Here is a 20,004-nt window from a genome sequence, read left to right as displayed (position 1 = left end):
GTATGTAACTTTCAGTATAATCAGATGTTTATCTGAGGGTATGCATTGTTTAGAAAAAAAAAATCAACAGCGTAATGCAATTAGATAAGCATTATTAAAATTTGTAAAGGCTAAACAGATGTTGAGAGCCGCTTAGATGAAACAAAGCCCATAAAGTACTAGGGTGGAGTACTTTCTAATGGACCTTCAATCAGATGTTCTCTTTTTACAGGTTCTAGCAATTCTAGTGAATATCTTTGGTGGCATCATGCGTTGTGATGTGATAGCACAGGGCATCATAATGGCAGTGAAGGACTTGGAACTTAAGATCCCTATTGTGGTCAGGTTGCAAGGCAAGTCAGATGTATTTTTATTTTTTCTGAAAATGCTGCTCTTGAATTTTTTTCCTGATGACATCAGAACAATGCAGAAAAAGAAATGTAACGTGGTTCGCAATTGCTACAGCCCGTAACTTATGCATTTTCTTTCAGTCTAATGTTGCTGTTTTCCTTGCTCTTGGGTATTGTGTTATGTGATGATGATTGGGTAGTAGTGAAGAAACCTTGCATTTTGACTGGGGTTTCAACTTTCACAGGGTCCAAAACCAAAGTAGACTGCACATGTGTGTTCCAAGATACTTGCTATGTCCAGTGCATGTACACGGCTTGTTGAGTTTTGTGACAAAAAGTGTATTACATCTCATCATTTCTGTTGTTGGACGGATAATGTTTGTGGACGTTCATATAACAAGTCATTGAAAGTTACTTTCCAAGCTCTCAGAAATAAACATTTATACTTCAAATGTCACACTGCCAGTTTTCCACCTTTAAGTTAGAGGAAGAATTGCATCATTTGATGTGTCATTTCAGGTCTTTCACCCTGGTGTACTGTTTCAGACTGTTAGCTGTTCTTTTGCAGGTCTTCATTTAGCTTCTCAGAAGTCCTGACTCTGGGTATGGTCAGGATGCTGACAGGGTAGCTGCATTTTTCTCCTGCTCTTCTATTTTATTACATTTCTGACAGGAAATTATATTTTTAAGTTATCCTGTTGATCCTTTGAACTAAATACTACTTTCCGACTTCCTGAAGGATAATATTGATATTTAAAAAAATGTCGATATTTTCTTTTCAAACTTTTATTCAAAATATTTCTCACTTATCCAGTATGAGTCACACTAAAGTGAGTTCTCAGGCTTAATCCCTGGAAAAAGACTTTCAGTCTCTCATGAATATTCAGTAACTATCTGTGAAAATGTACAGTAGACTAGACAGCTTTAAATACAAATGTTCACAACAAATTGCACAAATACAACAAACTCTAGACCAGCCGAAAATACAAATCTCATGGATAGAAGAAGCATTAAACAACATAGAAGGGAGACCAACTGAGAAAGAAAACAACACTGAATTCCTATTAAAAACAACATGGTTTTGAACAAACTAGATGATCTCTAGAGTAGGTCTCTGAGAAATAACATTCGGATCTTTGGTTTACCTGAAAAAAATTGGAGGTAGTATGATAAACTTTTTAACCTCCTAGCTTCCCAAAATTCTTGATTTACCCAAAGGTATGTCATTTGGAATTGATAGAGCACACAGGTCTTTAGTTGTTTCTTCTTCAAAAAACACACACACACACACACACACACACACACACACACACACACACACACACACACACACACACACACACACACACACACTGGATATAAAAAGTTTACACACCCCTGTTAAACTGTCACATTTTTGTTATATAAAAAAAAATGAGACAAAGTAAATCATTTCAAAACTTTTCCCACCTTTAATGTGACCTATAACCTGTACAATTCAGTTGAAAAACAAATCTGTTAGGGGAAAAAAATATAAAATATAAAAAATAAAAAACTTACAATAAGCTGGTTGCATAAGTGTGCACACCCTTAAACTAATACTTTGTTGAAGCACATTTTGATTGAGAGATATATGTATGCATAATATATATATATATATATATATATGTATATATATATATATATATATGTATATAAAATGTGTGTATATTTATATATGTGTGTGTATATACACATGTATACACACACAATTTTTTATATATATATATATCCTCCCCGCCTCTCTAGGCTTGTGTCCGTTTTCTCCTCTTCTCCTTCCACTCACTGCCTTTCCAAAGCAGAGATGGATAGGATGATGCAGAAATTTGTGCACGCCTAGATTCATTTGGAAGTCCTGACTGCCCCCTCTCCCTCTGGAGCCTGGGACATGCAATCGGTGTTCATCCCTATTGCTCCTTTTCTGATTCGACCACCGGTTTTGTAGCCCTTAGATCAGAGGACATACTGCGTTGAGGGTTTGGCTCTGATGATACCTTGTACCTCGATGCTGGCTATGGCCTTGAGCAATTTGGATCTGACTAGCTAGGATCCATCCAACTCTCTGAGCCGTAACCTCTGTGCCGGATCTGTGGATATGGCATCTGTTTGAAGCCATTCAGAGTAGAGCCTTCCCTTTGGGATGTCTATGCCTGGAGGTTCGGCACCAGCTCCCCCTTCGGGTCATAGAGTTAAGGCTCCCACCATTGTTCCTTCTCAGGAGACCTGTTCCCCCTTCGGCTTTTGATGTGATGGAGAGGGTCCTGTCATTCCCATCGAGACCCTTGACAATCTCATCTTCGGAGTCCATATTGGCTCCCTCTGTTTCTGGCATGGACCTGGCCATTCTACCATCTCGGGGGCAGCCTGCTGCCTCTTTGTCCCAGGTTTCTCCCTCTTAGGAGCAGCAAGATGTTGGTGAGTTTTTCCCAGAGACCCCCCACTGAGGTGATTCCCTGCAAACATATGTGGAAAAGGAGGCACTTGGACTCCCCTTCGGAGCTCTCACAGCAGACACCGATTTGGAGGAAATTCCACTCAGTCACCCCCCCCCCCCCCCCCAGAGGATATCTCCATTGGAGATGTCATGGAAATCCTACAACAGCTTGGGGGGGCGGGGTCTGCCCGGAAATCTAACTCTGATGAATCGTTGGTCCTTGAGGCATTTGGTGCAGGACCCTCTAATTCCTGAGTGTCCCCTCCCATAGATCCTGTATTTGATCTTGTCACATCTCGGTCGTGGAAGGAACTGGACATGGTGGAACCAATTCCCAACACCCTGACGAGGTTTTGAGTTCCCCCTTCAGACAGGACCCATTGGACTAAAGGATCCCCAGTTGATGCCATGGTGTGGCAGCCACCACTAGGAAGGAGCTCACTCAGGAGAGCTCCAAGTTCCACCCTGCTGACAGAGTCTAGGATTATGGACTGTCTTGAGAAGCGGATGTACACTTCATCAACCTTTTTCTGTGCGGATGCTGAATTATATGGCACACGTCATAAGGCTACAACGAGACCTGGTCATAGATGTCGTTGAGTCTACCCCTTGGTCCATGTCAGCTGAGGACAAGAAAGTGTTCTCCTCTTGAATGGCCACCCTGTCTTCTTTCGCTAAGACTTCTATGCTTCTCCTCTCCCATGCTACTGAGGGCTTTGCTAGAGCTGCCGATACAGGCGTTGCCATCAGGTGCAATGCCTGGGTCCTGCTCTGTGCCTTCTAGGAATCCTTCAAGGCACCTTTTATGAATGCCCCATACTACAGCTCCTCATGTTTTGGGAAGTCAGTACGTGACACCTTAGTCTGGAGTGAGAAGGACGGGAGGACGGTCTGCCATTGGGATCCACTTTTCCGGCACCTCAACGAACTTTCTCGAGGAATAAGTTGGGAGGGCTAAGAAGATGTGGTTCTGAAAACCTCTATTCCCAGGACACTCAGGACTCTCTTCTCCAGGGACAGAGGGGGATTTGGTAGACACCACCCTAGAGGCAGAGGGGGGTCCAAGGAATTGGGGATCTTTTGAGCCTTTCTCTAAGAGACCTGCTAAGCAACCCTGAAGGGTTGCCCGGCTGCTAGTCTCTGGAGGCAGTCGGGGTTTGCCTATCGCTACACCTAACAGCATGCAAGTCTGTCATGGAAGATCGTTGGGTGCTACAAATTATATCTAAAGGCTATTTTCATGTTACCCCATCCACCCAGACACCACCTGGATGTTCCACCCGCGCAAAGGCAGTATGCAGCACGGGAAAGCGAGTCATCCAACCTGTCCCCCCAGGCCATTCCAGGTTAGGCATTTATTTTGGGTTATTTTTGGTGCCGAAGAAGACTGGGGACTTGAGACCCATTCTGGATCTTTCCACCTTGAACCTGTCTATGGCCAAGACAAAATTCTGGATGGTCACCCTATCTATCTATCCTGCCCTTCCTGCAGGAGAACAATTTTATGTGCTTTAGCGACTACCAGGATGCGTACTACCATATCAAAATGGACAGGCGCTCTTGGAGGTTCATTGTCAGTTCAGAGCAATCCCCTTTGGTCTTATCACAGCAATCCCCTTTGGTCTTATCACAGCCCCTAGGGTGTTCACCAAAGTGATGGTAGTGGCTCACCTGAGACTCCAGGGCATGCAGGTCTTCCCCTACCCGGACGATTGGCTCCTCATCGCTCCCTCCAGGCATCAGCTCAGTCAAGCGAGGGATTCTGTTGTTCTCCTAGTCCAGTGGTTGGGCATTACCATCAATCTCAACTAGTCGTCTCTGGCCCCAATTCAAGTGTTAGATTTCATTGGGGCTCAATTGGACACATTTCAAATCAAAGCCTTCCTTACCTTGGACAGGATTCAGTCTGTGAAGCTACACGTCATTTGCATTCTCCAAGCTCAGTTGCTGACAGCGGAAATGGTATTAAGGGTGTTGGGGTCCATGGTGGCCATGATCAGTCTCTTGCCCATGGCATGTTTTCATATGCGGGTTCTTCAATGGGCCCTCATGGGCCAGTGATCCATGTTAGATCTCCCTTTATCTCATCCTGTTCAAATCTCTCAGATGTACATGGACTCTCTTCTGTGGTGAATTTATTCCCCGGATCTAGCCCGGGGTCAATTCTTTCTTCTGCCTTCTCCCTCAACCATGGTTACTACTGACACCTCCTTACTAGGGTGGGGGGGGGGGCACTGCTCTGGAAGGACAGTCCAAGGCATGTGGTCCCTCTATGAGACCAGATTGCATATCAGCATCCTGGAGATGAGGGCAGTGCTTCGAGCATTGCAGGCTGTCCATGCCCATTTTCCCAGAGGGATGATTGCTATCCAGGCGGACAATATATCAGTAGTCTGGTACATCAACAAATGGGGGAACCAGGTCTTACTCTCTCTTTGTCGTGAAGCAATGTGTATGTGGGAGTGGGTGATCTCCACCGGACGTTTTCTGGTGGCAACACACATTCCTGGGAGGTCCAACATTCTAAGGGACAGGTTCAGCAGGTCTGTTCTGATGCCTTACAAGTGGTCTCTGAATCCTCCAGTAGCAAAACGGATATTTCTCAAGTGGGTGTCAGTCTTGCTGCGATCTCGTCACCTCTCCTTCCAATGCAAAATGCAGCGAGTTTTTCACTGGGAAGCCCCCAGAGATGCTCTGATTCATGTTTGCCCCCCCCCCCCCCCCCGTTCTCCTGTATGCTTATCCTCCTCTTCCCTTGTTTACAAAATTCCTTCAGAAAGCTTGCAGGCTGGTGAGCTTAGTTATCCTCATTGCCCCATTCTGGCCTCATCAAGTCTGGTTCCCCTCTCCTCTAGTCTCATTTGGTGGCTCCACCATGGACGTCAGATCCAGTTCTGGATCTTATCTCTCATCTGTCAGGGATTCCCAATCTCGATCTGGGCAGTCTGAAGCTTACTGCTTGGCTTCTCCCATTCCCATGATCGTCAGGGCTCCCGGCTTATCCTTACCTGTCAAAAGGATCCTGGTGGTGACTCATAAGTTTTCCACTAGGAAGGTGTACTCCAGCAAATGGAAACATTTTTCGATTTGGGCCTCGCAGTGTACCCTAGATCCCTTCACTGCCCTGGTCGCAGCAATGTTGGAATTTTTGACAGGGATCTTTCAGCAAGGTGCCCATTTTTCTGTAGTCAGGGTCCAACTTGCAGAAATTTCTAATTTCCATGTCAGTGATATGACTTCTTTAGCATCCTCAAAGCTTTGTATAGTGGTGCCTTTTTTCTTTGGCCCCCACTGAAGGACCCCAGACCGCCGTGGGACCATACTTTAGTTTTGCAAGCTCTTGTTTCATCCCCTTTTGATCCTGCAGTCTCTGTGGATATGCAGTTTTTATTCGGAAGATTGCCTTCCTGGTTGCAGTTACTTCTGCCAAGAACCTCTTGGAGCTTCAAGCATTGTCCATCAAGCCTCCTTATATGATCTTTCATAAGGACAGGGTATCCTTGCATACTTAACCCATCCTTTCTTCCTAAGGTATCTTCAAATCCAATATTATTCAGGTAATTAATCTCTCTCTCTTTTTTTTCCCAAACTTTCAAAACCAGGGAGAATATAAATTGCACTTTTTGGATGCGCACAGACAGTTGCGTTCTTACCTGCACAGGACTAAATCCTTTTGGAAGTCTGACCAGCTTTTCATTTCCTATTCTAATCCCTTTTTGGGGGAACCAATATCCAAGGTCACCATTGCCAGTTGGATTTCCCAGTGTATTATTCTAGCGTACTCTGTTGTGGGGTTATCCCCGTTAGGTCATGTGAAGGCACATTCCACCAGATCTATGGCTACTTCAGTGTCTGCCTGATCCAGTTTTTCGTTAGATGATATCTGCTCTGCGACCACGTGGGCTTATGGGCATCCTATCCAGGAATAGGGCATCCTTGGGCTCCGCTGTGCTCTGCAACATCCTTCCATGAGGGCCTCCCAGGTGTTTAGTAGCTGGGGACTCTGTTCCACAGGTTGAAGATCAAATGAAGACAACATATGTACTCACCATAACATTTCAAGTTGTTCTTCATTTGTCTTCAACTGTCCCTTGCTCCTTCCCCCTGCCTTGCATAGACTGTGTGGTGGTTTGACAAGTAGAGGATATGATCACCTCCTGCATGCCTCTTACTCACTCTTTTGCTTATGTAGATGTCTAGTTTGAGGTAAAGTGTTGGATCGGGTGAGGAAGTTAGTTGGGCATCAAACCCTTTCTGAAGGGAGGAAGGAGACAGGGGCATTATGGGTAGGGAGGAGCTTTGAGCTTAGATCAGATGCTGGATATGCGGCCGACTCGGATTTGTGCTAGATCTGGGAACTTATAGGTTAAAGTCAAATGAAGAGCAGCAACTCAGATGGAATGTTATGGTGAGTGTATAACTTTTTTTCCTTATTTTAAATATAATGTTGAATGTTGCAGGGTATTTTTTTTGTGGAAGGGATGGAGCGTTTCTGTGTTGAATAGTTTGGACTCTTGATGAAGTCTTTTATTTACTTTGCAGTACTGGTGGCAGTGGGAGGGAAGTGGGAAGAATTATAGACATGTTGCCTTGTTAATTTGACAGACTTGCAGCTTCGTGTGTTTGTGTGTGGCTCTCTTTGGCATAAATGTCTGATCTGATGTTGTTAATCTTCATTCATTCCTTACTGATGGGTTATCGGTTCTGTCCTTGGAACTGAGCCGGCCAAATACCAAGCTTGCATCAGCCAAAAACTCTTGAGCCAAGGTCCTACCCAGAATTCTCTGCTCCCTGTTACCTCAGATCTCATTTGCCGCATTGCTGTACAGCCGTGTCAAGCCACTCCCTTCAGCTAAGTGTCTAATTTTTTGAAAGTTTTATAGATAGTTTCTACTTTAAAGTTTTTCAAACAGTTTCTGCTAATATTCTCCTACCCTATCATATACTTGACTCTCTCCCTTTAGTCTATTTGTTTTTCTTACCTTTGCAGTAATTCTTCATTACCATCGTTGGTAATCCGTTTTCCTTCTCTCTTCTTACCCTTTTGGGTAGTCTTTCCTCTTCCTTTTGGTACTGTTCTTCTCCACATCATTATGTCGTAGTGTAAGGATTGCGGCCGTAAGTTACTGCTTTCCGATGGCCATGACTTTTGTCTATTGTTTGAATGTGTCCCACCTTACTGTGGATCCCCTGTGTGGGATTTGTAGAAAATTTTCAACCAAGACTCTTAACGAGAGAAAGAACAAATTAATTTTGAAAGGTCTTCTCAAATCTCCTTTCTTTGAGGGTATTTCTGGGTTGGAGGGCTCACCCCCCTCCTCCTAAGCCCCACAAGAGGCATTCTTCCTCATCGAGGTCGCTCACTTCATCTCCCTCTGGAGATCGTATGGAGTCAACTCATAAGGTGAAATTGACTGCTACTTAGGCGCTGCCACCTGTAACCCTGTTTGCTCCAGGCTCAGCACCACCCCAACTGATTCTTGCTCCAGCCATGTCCTCCTTATCGACACCAGTACTGGAGTTCCTGGTGCTGACAATTATGGCTCCGACAGTTCCAATGCAGCCCTTACCAGCACTGTCCATGCAGGTACAGTCCCCTTCGACACCATTGGTGCAATCACCTTCGACTCAGAGTATGACGTTACTGCCCTCCACAGTGCAGACACTTTCGGCACCAACATGTTCATCGGAGCAGTCCTTTTCGGCACCGTCATCGTTACCGGTGCAGACACCTTCCTCGACGGCACCGTACCCATCGGTGCAGACATTTCCTTTTACGGTGCAGACAGCTTTGACTTGGCTCAGACTATTTCCACACTGTTTTCTTTGGTGCAGACATCCTCTGTTCCGGGCTCTGCACCTCTCGAATTAGCAAGGACTACGTACTCTCCTTCCTTGGATCCATTCGTTGGTAGCCAGTGCAGTCCTTTTCTAGAAGTGCCAGAATCGCCCTCAGGTCTTTCTGAGGTCAGCCAGGAGCCTGTCTGAGCATGATGTGTTGCGGCTTGTTGAACAGTTGCTTGTGGTCAGAGTTCTCTCTCAACCGTCGAAATCCATGATGTTCTTCATGTTTCACTGTTGCAGTCATTACATTTGGGTTATCTGCTTGCAGGTAGCTCTCAGTTGGCCTGATTAACAAAGTCTTGGGTCCTGCGTCGGTTGCTGTCCCTTCTTCCATGACATCAGGTCGTCAGGGGTATAAAACATGTAGCCGATGCTATTACATCAGTCTTTCTTGCCGTGCAGTGCCGGAAGCAGAAGCAGTTCACAAGTGCTAGTTGTCCGACTCCTGAGAGTTTCGTTTTTGAGTTTCAGAACCGAAGTCTTCAACTAAAGCTAAGTACCCCATTGGGGAAACTTTTTCTTGCAACTTACCGATGTCAGTAAAAGTTAATAATTGCATTACTTGTGGAAAGCAAATACCTCATAAAGATTTTAATTCGTACTGTATTCCTTGCCTAGGCCCTGACCACGACTTACCTTGCTGTCGGTTTTGTGCTTTATTTAATCAACGCACTATCCGTTATCGGTGTATTTTCACCTCTAAATATTTCGGTTCTCTGTTTAATTGTCCTGAAATGTCATCTGTTACCCATCGACTACCGGGATTCCAAAAAAATGCAAAGATAAAGACAGAGACAGGCCGCCGAGGTCCAAAACTGCTGACAACGCTTCTCCTAATCCAGTCGCCAGTTCGCCGATACTCAGTGAGGCACTTTCGCAGCCCCTGATACCCGCTACTTCTAATTCGCAGGCCTCTACTGAGACCCATTCGGAGTCCGGTATGCCGCGAGATGTTTCAACTATGGTACCCGCGGATGTCTCTACCTTGGATGGGTCCAGAACCGCTGTGCAGCCACCAGCTTCTGAGAGTGTATTCAGGCCTACAGACTTGCATATTATACCGATGCCTCCATCTTCACATAGGCCTAAATCTCAAACCATGCCAAAAAAACTGACACCCAGGCCACATGTTCAGGCCTCTATGCCTACAAAACAAATGATAAGAATGGCTGAAGATCTAATAACTCTAATCCGGGGTAGCCACCCCACCCCCCCTTCTAAGAGGCCTAGGACTGAAGTTTATGAATCTTCTGACCAGGATTCTGTTTCTTCTGATTCTTCTGATGATCTGGATTTGCCCTTGTCTACTTATGAGGATTCTGATGCAGAGGACTCCATTCCTTCTGCTTCCCCTCCTGAGGATTTTTCTTTTGGGGAAACCTTACATACTTTAAGGGAGCATTTCCACTGGGAAAGCCAGGATTTTTCTGATTCAAAAAAGGGGCTTAGGGATTTCTTATTCTTACCTCAGCATAGGCCTTTAGCTATTCCTCCTGTACTAGACATTGTTGATGATGCTTTTTTGGAATCTAGTTTAGCCCCTGATTCCTTGCCTCCTGCTCCCAGAAAACCTGACCGATACAACAGGGTCCATGAGTCACACAAGTTCCTTTTTAAAAATCCTTTTGTGATCCAGAGACTATTTCACAGGGGCTCAAGGGCATTAAGGCTTCGACTGCTAAAAATCCTACCCCTTCTGATAGAGACTTTAAGGCACTGGATAGATGTGGTAAGAAGGTTTATACTTCTGCAACCTTGGCCATTAGGGCTTTAAACTGCCAGTTTTATATGTTAAAGCATCAGCAACATGTTATTGGGTTGCTTAAACAGAAAATGATGATTCCAGACTGTGTGGAAAATAAAGAATTACAGGATTTAATGCATTCTGCTGAACAAGTTGGAAAACATACTTTGCAATGTGGTTTTGATTCTTTAGAGGCCTCTTGCAGGGCTGCTGTTACTGGGTCTTTGCTCAGAAGGCATGCTTGGCTTAAGGAGCAATCTTTGCCTGATCATGTTAAAGCTAAATTGTTGGATGCTCCCTTAAATCAGGGCCGCATGTTTGGCAACGAGGCTGAGGAAGTTCTTAAAAAAGATGGAAGATAAAGCTAAATCTATGTAAACTGTTAAAGATTTCTTAAAAGATGTTCATCGTGCATACAGCTGCAGTCATTACAGATGGGTTATCCTGCCATCAGGCAGGTCCTCGGTCGGCCGAATTCCAAAGTCTAGGTCCGGCGTCGGTTGTCGTCGCTTCTTCCCTGACGTCAGTGAGGCAGGGGTATAAAAGAGGCAGCCGACGCCATTTTCTTCAGTCTTTCTTGCCGCGCGGTGCCTGAAGCAGAAGCAGTTCGCAAGTGCCGGTCGGCCAGCTCCTGAGATTTATGAAAGTATTTCAGCCGAAGTCTTCTTTAAAGCTAAGTACCCTGTTGGGGAAACTTTTTTTCTTGCCTCAGACTGATGTCAGACAAAGTCAATAATTGCATTTCTTGTGGGAAGCAAATACTGCATAAGGATTTCCACTCTTTCTGCATACCTTGCTTAGGGTGGACCACGACGTCTCGGCCTGCCGTTTTTGTGCTAGGTTCAACAAGCGCACTAAGCGCCGGGCGGAGTTCGCCCTTCATTATTTTGGCAAAAAATTTAATTATCATGTCGTCGGATACACCGACACCAGTTTTAAGCAAAAGACACGAAGACCAACATCCGAGGCCTGCACCGAGTACTGAGACCACGCTTAGGCCGACTACCGGTTCTCAGCAAGGCGCCTACGCAGCCCCTGACTACCGATGAAACTATTTTACCGGTCTTCAGTACCCGAGGTCGCAGGCTCCTCGGTCTCCATTCCCACTGCAGATACCGACGCCACTCTTGGCAGGGAAACTGATAATTTAGTGAGGCCTGCCATTTCTGAAGGCATCTTCAGGCCTTCCACCTTCTCTCTTAAATCCTTCACTAAATCTAAAGCTGCCATGAAAACTAAAATTCAGGGTCCTCAGACCTCCTCTCAAGGCCCCATGCCTAAAAAGCAGATGCTTAAAATGGCTGAGGATTTGATAACTCTCATCAGGGGTTCTCAACCCCCCTCTGACAAAAGACCCAGATTGGAGGAAGACTACCCTTCCTCAGACCAGGCTTCTATTACCTCAGACCATTCTGAGGACCAGGATTATGCCTATTCCCCTTTTGAAGACTCCCCCCATGAGGACTACTCTTTTGGGGAATCCCTGCATTCATCGAGGGAGCACTTCCACTGGGAAGGCCAAGATTACTCAGATTCCAAGAAAAGGCTCAGGGAATTTCTACTGCTCCCCCAGCATAGGCCCCTGGCTATCCCTCCTGTTTTAGATATTTTGGATGATGTGTACGCAGAAGCCAGTCTTAATCCAGATTCTTTACCTCCAGCCCCTGTTAAACCAGACAGGTATTACCGGGTTCCTGATTCTCACCAGTTCCTTTGTAAAAGCCATACTGCTGACCCAGAAACAATTTCACAGGGTCCCAAGGGAATAAAGGCCTCTACTGCTAAAAACCCTTTACCTTCAGAGAGAGATTCCAGAGCATTAGAAAGGTGGGTAGAAAAAGGTGTATACATCTGCCACTTTGACCATGAGGGCATTAAACTGTCAATTTCATATGTTAAAGTACCAACAGTTTTTGTTATCTCAGCTGAAAAGCAAAATTACACAAACGGAACAACCAGATTTGAAAGAGTTGCAGGATTTGTTGCATGGAGCAGAGCAAGTGGGTAAACATACCTTGCAGTGTGGTTTTGATGCTTTAGAGGCCTCATGTAGAGCTGCTGTTAACGGGGTCTGTTATACGTAGACATGCTTGGCTCAAAGAGCAAACCTTACCAAATCATGTCAAAGCAAAGTTATTAGATGCACCACTTCAAAAAGATGTATTGTTTGGTGTTAAAGCTGAGGAGGTACTAAAGAAAATGGAGGAAAAAGCAGAATCTATGCAAACAGTGAAAGATTTCTTGCAGGTGCAACCTCCACGCTTCAGCAGAAACTGGCCTTCAAAAAATTGGTCCTTTCCAGCCACGGACAGACCTCAAAGGGGCAGATACAGACGCCCAAGGGGTAGAGGACAACCACAAGGATCTTACAGAGCTAGACAGTGGCAAGCACCAACCCCAAGAGGTGGAGAAGATAGATCACAGTCATTTAGAAAACAGACACAATGACTTCCCCCTATGCCTGCCAAACAAAGCTTTAATGGCCGCATCTTTGGGTGGAAAACTGGCATTATTTTCAAAAAACTGGCACATTGTTACAAAAGACAAATGGATTCTGGACATTATAGACAGAGACTACAGGTTCCACTTTCACACCCTTCCAAAAATGAGAGGCTTGCCAAACCTGCCACAAAATCAAAGGGCAGAGGCACAAAGAGAAATTTCCGCTCTCATGGATATGAAAGCCATTCAAGAGGTACCTGCAAAAGAACAAGGTCAAGGTTTTTATTCCAGACTATTCCTGGTACCAAGGAAGGACAAAGATTGGAGACCCATCTTAGACCTATCCATCCTAAACACATATCTACAGGTGCCAAAATTCAAGATGCTCACATTACAGCAGCTTCTTCCCATGCTGGGCAAGGAGTCTTGGCTGGTAACATTGGACCTCAAGGAGGCCTACCTCCATGTCCCTATCAGACAAGATTGCAGAAGATACCTCAGATTTCTTGCAGGTTCAACCCATTACCAATTCTCTGCATTGCCCTTTGGCTTATCTACTGCGCCCAGAGTGTTTATGAAATGCCTGGCATCAGTAATTGCCTTCTGCAGACAACAAGGAATACAAATCTACCCATATCTGGACGACTGCCTGATCCAAGCGGACAGCAAGGACATTCTATTGCAGCATCTGGCATTTGTAATAAAACTGTTCAACTACCTGGGATACACAGTGAACAAAAAGAAATCAAAACTAATACCTTCTCAACAGATAATTTTCCTGGGTGCCAGCTTAAATACAACCACCCAGATGGCCTACCTCACGCCAGACAATACCATGTGCAAAGCTGCATATGAGGAAACTGCAATGGTACCTAAAAAACTTATGGTCTCAACACAGCCACAGCTTGGAAACAATTATACCACTCATTCTGTGCCTTCAAAAGGAATTTTTGTGGTGGGCTCAAGCATGCCAAAGAAATACAGGTCTCCCTTTCTGTGTACCTCAAGCAACTCAAATCATCACAACGGACGCCACAGACTACGCCTGGGGAGCACACATGGCAGATCAATGCATTCAGGGAAAATGGTCCCAAAAAGAGAAGCACCTACACATCAACCAAAAGGAGATGCTAGCTGTGCAAAATGCTCTTATGACCTTCAAAGACCTACTGCATCCAGGCCAGCTATTGATAAGGACAGACAACACCACAGTCATGTGGTACATAAACAAACCGGGGGGAACTCATTCATACCCCCTGTGCAGGCAAGCCATGACCCTATGGAACACACCACTGGAATTACAAATTCAACTACAGGCACAATTCCTGCCAGGGAAGGAAAACACACTGGCAGACAACTTAAGCAGAAATATGACAGACCCACACGAATGGAAGTTGCATCCTCAAGTCTTCTCAAAGATAACTCCGGCATGGGGACAGCCAGACATGGATCTATTTGCTACCCACAGAAATTACCAGTTGGAAAAATTTTGTTCAAGGACCTATCATCCACAGGCCTGGAAAGTGGACACACTCTTTCAATTGGACAACATTGACAGTCTATGCCTTCCCGCCTCTTCCTGTACTGACCAAAGTTCTATTAAAAGCCAGAGCAGAGAGGCCACAAATGATTCTCATTGCTCCAGACTGGCCACAACAACACTGGTATCCTCTCCTAAAGAGCCTGACACACTCCTCACCATGGATCCTACCTCTAGTCCCTTTTCTGTTGTCCCAGCACAACTACAAAATCCTTCACAGCCAGCTCAAAACCCTAAATCTAGCTGCACAGAGAATACCTTAATTTCCCAACAGACTCTCCTCTCCAGGGAGGTGCAGGATGTCATCTTGGAGGCCAGAAGACCCTCTACTAGAAAAGTCTACTCCGCCAAATGGAAACTATTTTGTTCCTGGAATCAATAAAAGGGCCAGAATCCTTGGGTTATAAATATTCCTCAAATTTTACAGTACCTAGCTGAGATGTTAAACAGTGGCCTTTCCTTCTCCTCCATCAAGATCCACGCTTCAGCCATTTCTGCACAATACAATACAGATCCTCCTTTATTCTCACATCCTCTATTAAGGCAGTTCCTCGGGGCAAAAAATATAAACCCCCCACAGAAACCACCAGTCCCAGCTTGGGACCTCAACTTCGTATTGGAAAAACTGACCCTGCCTCCCTTTTGAGCCGGCTTCTTCAACAGAGCTACAATACTTGTCATGGAAAACGGCCTTCCTTCTGGCTATCACCTCAGCACGCAGGGTTTCGGAACTATAGGCCCTCATGGCTGTGCAACCATTCATCATTTTCCATCAGGACAGAGTTTCCTTACGAACCAACCCTACCTTCATGCCAAAGGTAGTATCCAGTGTAGCTTTGAATCAAACTATTCATTTACCTACCTTTTATCCAAATCCACAGAACAAAGGGGAGAGGCTACTACATTCCTTGGACATTCACAGACAACTTTGTTATTGCTTGGACAGAACAAAGCCATTCAGGAGATCTGAGCAGCTTTTTGTGTCCTATGCTACAGGTACTCAAGGAAAGGCTATTTCCAAACAGACAATTTCAAAATGGATAGCCCACTGCATATGCTTTTGTTATTAATTTCATGGAAAATCTGTGCCTGTATACATCGTATCCCATTCCACCAGGGCTACAGCTACCTCTGCAGCTTTCCTCAGGGGGGTTCCTACCAAGGACATTTTGGAAGCAGCTACTTGGAGTTCTGTGCACACTTTCTCCAAGCACTACCACCTTCCACTATACTCAAAATCTAGAGCGGGCTTTGCCACAAAAGTCCTGCAGGGCATCCTCGCACCTCCTAGTTCCACTTAGTGCCTACCACCCTTACTTAGCTTTGGGATTCTACCCATCTGTAATGACTGCAGCTGTATGCACGATGAACATAGTACAGTTTTGTACCTACCATAAATGTAGATGTTCGAGTGCTCATACAGCTGCAGTCCTGGTTACCCTCCCTCCATCCCCTCTTAGGACAGGCCTTATGACAAACACCTTTATCATACAACCTATTTGGGGTATTCTTTTATGGTGTATTTGCTTGCAACTACTGTTTTTGATTTATCTACATTGTATGTTTGCATAATATTATGTTTTGCCTTCCTTCTGGGGGCACCTGACATCTGGGGCAAGAAAAACTGAAGAAAATGGCGTCGGCTGCCTCTTTTATACCCCTGCCTCACTGACGTCAGGGAAGAAGCGACGGCAACCGACGCCGGATCTAGACTTTGGAATTCAGCCGACCGAGGACCCGCCTGACGGCAGGATAACCCATCTGTAATGACTGCAGCTGTATGAGCACTCGAACATCTACATTTATGGTAGGTACAAAACTGTAGTTTCAGCCTCCTAGATTTAGTAGGCACTGGTCCTCTAAGTATTGGTCCTTTCCAGCCCCTTCTGGGTCTTCTCAAGCCAAACCCAGACGCAGCAAAAACCCCAGGTTTCAGTCCCAGGGGACACACGGGACTAAGCAGTGGGGGGCCTCCACTTCCAAATCTGGGAGTAATAAGACTCCCCCCTATGGTAAACTGTCTCAGTGACTTCCTTTTAAAATTTCCAAGCACTTATCAACTGACTGCCCCTTTGGGGGGAAAGATTGCTCTTCATGCAAAGAACTGGAAACTCCTTACCCAGGACAAATGAGTTTTAAATATAGTGTCCCAGGGATACAGATTTCACTTCCACACATTGCCAATGCCATGCGGGTGGCCGGACCTACCCCCAAATCAGTGGGCAGAGGCCCCAAAACAAGTACTTTCTCTCTTAAGCATGGGGGCTATTCAACTGGTACCAGAAGAGGAAAAGGGACAAGGTTTCTACTAGAGACTTTTCCTGGTACCTAGAAAAGACAATTTGTGGCGTCCTATCCTGGGCCTGTCTACTCTAAACACCTTTTTGGAGATTCCAAAATTCAAGATGCTGACTCTTCACCAATTACTTCCTATGCTAGGCGAAGATGCCTGGTTGGCAACACTAGATTTAAAAGAAGCATACCTGCACATCCCAATCAGGGAATCTTGCAGAAGATACCTACACTTCAAAGCAGTCTACACACACTATCAGTTCTCTGCACTGCCCTTTGGCTTATCTACTGCACCCAGGGTATTCACAAAGTGCCTAGCTCCAGTTATTGCATTTTGCAGGCAAAGAAATATTCAAATATACCCATACCTGGATGATAGTTTAATTCAGGCAGAAAGCAAAGACATACTTTTGAATCATCTGGCCTTTGTACAGAGGGTTCTAACTTATCTGGGTACACCATAAACTAAGTGAAATCACACCTGGTACCCTGTTAACTAATTACATTCCTGGGAGCAAGCTTGAATACAACTTCCAGATGGCTTACCTCATGCCAAAGAAACAAATTCATTTGACAACCTACTTCAAACAAGTGGCCACAAAAACCCTGCTATCTGCAAGTCAATACTGTAAGCCTTGGGGTTCATGGCCTCCTGCATTCTTCTAATTCCATATGCAAGACTGCATATGAGGAAACTACAGTGGTATCTAAAAAGCCTATGGTGTCAACATTCTCAGGATCTAGAAGCAGTGATTCCTATCATACCTTGCCTACGCCTAGAGTTCCTTTGGTGGGCAGAGGCCTGCCACCAAAACAAGGGACTACCTTTCACACCACCCCCTGCCACCCAAATCCTAACAACAGGTGCATCAGACTATGGATGAGGGGCTCACCTGGCAGGGAATTGCATTCAGGGAAAATGGAACCCAAATCAAATGCACCTGCATATCAGTCAAAAAGAAATGTTAGCTGTATAGAATGCTCTGACAGCCTTCAAGGACCGCATTCTTCCAGGACAACTAATAGTAAAGATGGACAATGCCACTGTTATGTGGTACATAAACAAGTAGGGGGGTACACATTCTTACCCCCTCTGCAGACCCACCATGGCATTGTGGAACACAGCCTTGAGCTCCCAAGTGCACCTACAAGCTCAATTCCTGCCAGGAAAATTAAATACACTGGCAGACGGACTATGCAGAAACCTCATGTGCCCACAGGATTGGAAACTGGAGCTAAGGATTTTCAATGTGTTGACAAGCAAATGGGGGGTCCCAGATATAGACCTGTTTGCCTCTCCCCAGAGCTACCAATTGGACAAATTTTGCACAAAGACTCCCCACAATCAAGCCTGGAAAGTGGATGCTCTGTCCTTCAGCTGGAAGTCAATGCCTTCCCCCCTCTACCTCTGCTTTCCAAAGTACTATTAAAAATCAAACAGGAAAAACCAAGGATGATTTTGATTGCTCCAGACTGGCCATGCCAACACTGGTACCCCCTCCTGCTCAGTGTGTCATGGTTACCCCCATGGCACCTGCCTCAGACTCCCTCACTGTTGTCTCAGCAGGAAAACCAGATTCTGCACCCTCAACACTGAACCTTGCAGCCTGGCTAGTTACATAATCTCTCCTTTACCATCCCTCAATGAACGTGTGATGGATATCATTTTAGAGGCAAGGAGGCCTAGTACTAGAAAATCTTATGCTGAAAAATGGAAAAGATTTTGTGCCTGGAACCATTCTCAAGGGATGAGCACAGCAGTGCCCAATTTACCTCAAATTTTACAGTACTTAACTGAGATGCTTTACAAGGGCTTGTCTTTTTCCTCCATTAAAATCCATGCCTCAGCCCTTTTTGCTCATTATAACACAAAACTTCCCCTCTTCTCTCATCCACTGCTCAAGCAGTTCCTCAGAGGAGCCAAAATTTTGAGACCACCCAGGAGAGCTCAAACCGCAGCCTGCGACCTTAACTTTGTTTTGGAGAAACGCACGCTACCTCCTTTCTAGCCAGCTGATACTGCAGACTTAAAATTTCTTTCTTGGAAAACAGCTGTTCTTTTAGCAATCACTTCAGCTAAGAAGGGTATCTGAATTACAGGTCCTTATGGCAGTGGAGCCTTTCATCATCTTTCATGGGGACAGGGTGTCCCTCAGAGCCAATCCATCCTTCTTGCCCAAGGTGGTGTCCAGTGTGGCTCTTAATCAGTCCATTCATTTGCCTACCTTCTTTCCCAATCCACAGAACAAAGGGTAATGGATACTGCATTCCTTAGATGTGCACAGACAACTTAGATTCTACTTGGACAGGACTAAACCTCAAAGGAAATCTGAACTGCTGCTGGTGGCATTTGTTGCAGGGGCAGAGGGGAAGGCAATTTCAAAGCAAACCATTTCTAAATGGATAGACCATTGCATTCATTTCTGCTATAAGCACAATGGAAAACCATTCCCCACAGGGGATCAGACGTCACTCCACCAGTGCTGCATCTACCTCTACAGCCTTTCTCAGAGGCATTCCTACCAGGGACATCCCCTGAAGCTGTTACCTTGAGTTCTGTACATACTTCCACCAAGCATTATCATTTGCCAATTTTCTCTAAATCCAGAGCTGGCTTTGCCACTGCAATCTAGCAGGGCCTCTAATGTCATCTAAATTCCTCCTCCCAACCATAGCTTTGCGAATCTACCCAAATGTAATGACTGCAACAGTGAAACACGAAGAACATAGTGCAGTTGTGTACACTTACCGTAAGTGTAGATGTTCGAGTGTATTCATTGTTGTAGTCCTGGTTACCCACCCTTCAGCCCCCTAACTTATTTTGGCTATACCTCTGCTTTCCTTTACTATGCTTAAAAGCCTTTTTGGTGTATTTACTTTTTTGTTGGAGGTATATCATTGTAATTTTCTGTTTAATTGCTTCCCATTAGGGGGGCTCCTGACATCTGGGGCAAGAAAAACTGATGTAATGGCATCGGCTGCATGTTTTTTTTACCCCTGACGACCTGATGTCATGGAAGAAGGGAAAGCAACCAATGCAGGACCCAAGACTTTGCTAATCAGGCCGACTGAGGGCTACCTGCAAGCAGATAACCCAAATGTAATGACTGCAACAGTGAATACACTCTAACATCTACATTTATGGTAAGTGTACACAACTGTACTTTCCCTCTTTCAGGTGAATGCATATCTTCTCAAACTCCAACGTACACTCCTCCTTCGACTTCCACCCAAGTATCGAAGCCCATTACTCTGACAGCAACTTCTCTTCCTCTGACTCCAGTAGTGAATCTCACTTTGGAAACAGAGTCGTCCTTGTGGCCATTGGTGCACTGGGCATCGGGCTCTTCTCAGGCCAGTG

The 20,004-nt window shown here is 45.2% G+C and overlaps 1 protein-coding gene across 1 annotated transcript in view; it reads left to right on the top strand.

The window, feature by feature from the left end:
* SUCLA2 (succinate-CoA ligase ADP-forming subunit beta) overlaps nt 1-20,004 on the top strand; it is a 730,522-nt gene that overhangs the window by 542,758 nt on the left and 167,760 nt on the right. The window contains exon 9 of the mRNA XM_044071591.1: nt 212-332. Coding sequence (XP_043927526.1) covers nt 212-332 — 121 coding nt within the window. The remainder of the gene's footprint in view (nt 1-211; nt 333-20,004) is intronic.

This window comes from Protopterus annectens, chromosome 5.part0 (assembly GCF_019279795.1).
Source record: "Protopterus annectens isolate FY-2018-M chromosome 5.part0, PAN1.0, whole genome shotgun sequence".
NCBI lineage: Eukaryota > Metazoa > Chordata > Ceratodontiformes > Protopteridae > Protopterus > Protopterus annectens.
The sequence above is the reverse complement of the archived record's forward strand: the minus strand, read 5'-3'. Positions and strand labels throughout refer to the sequence as shown.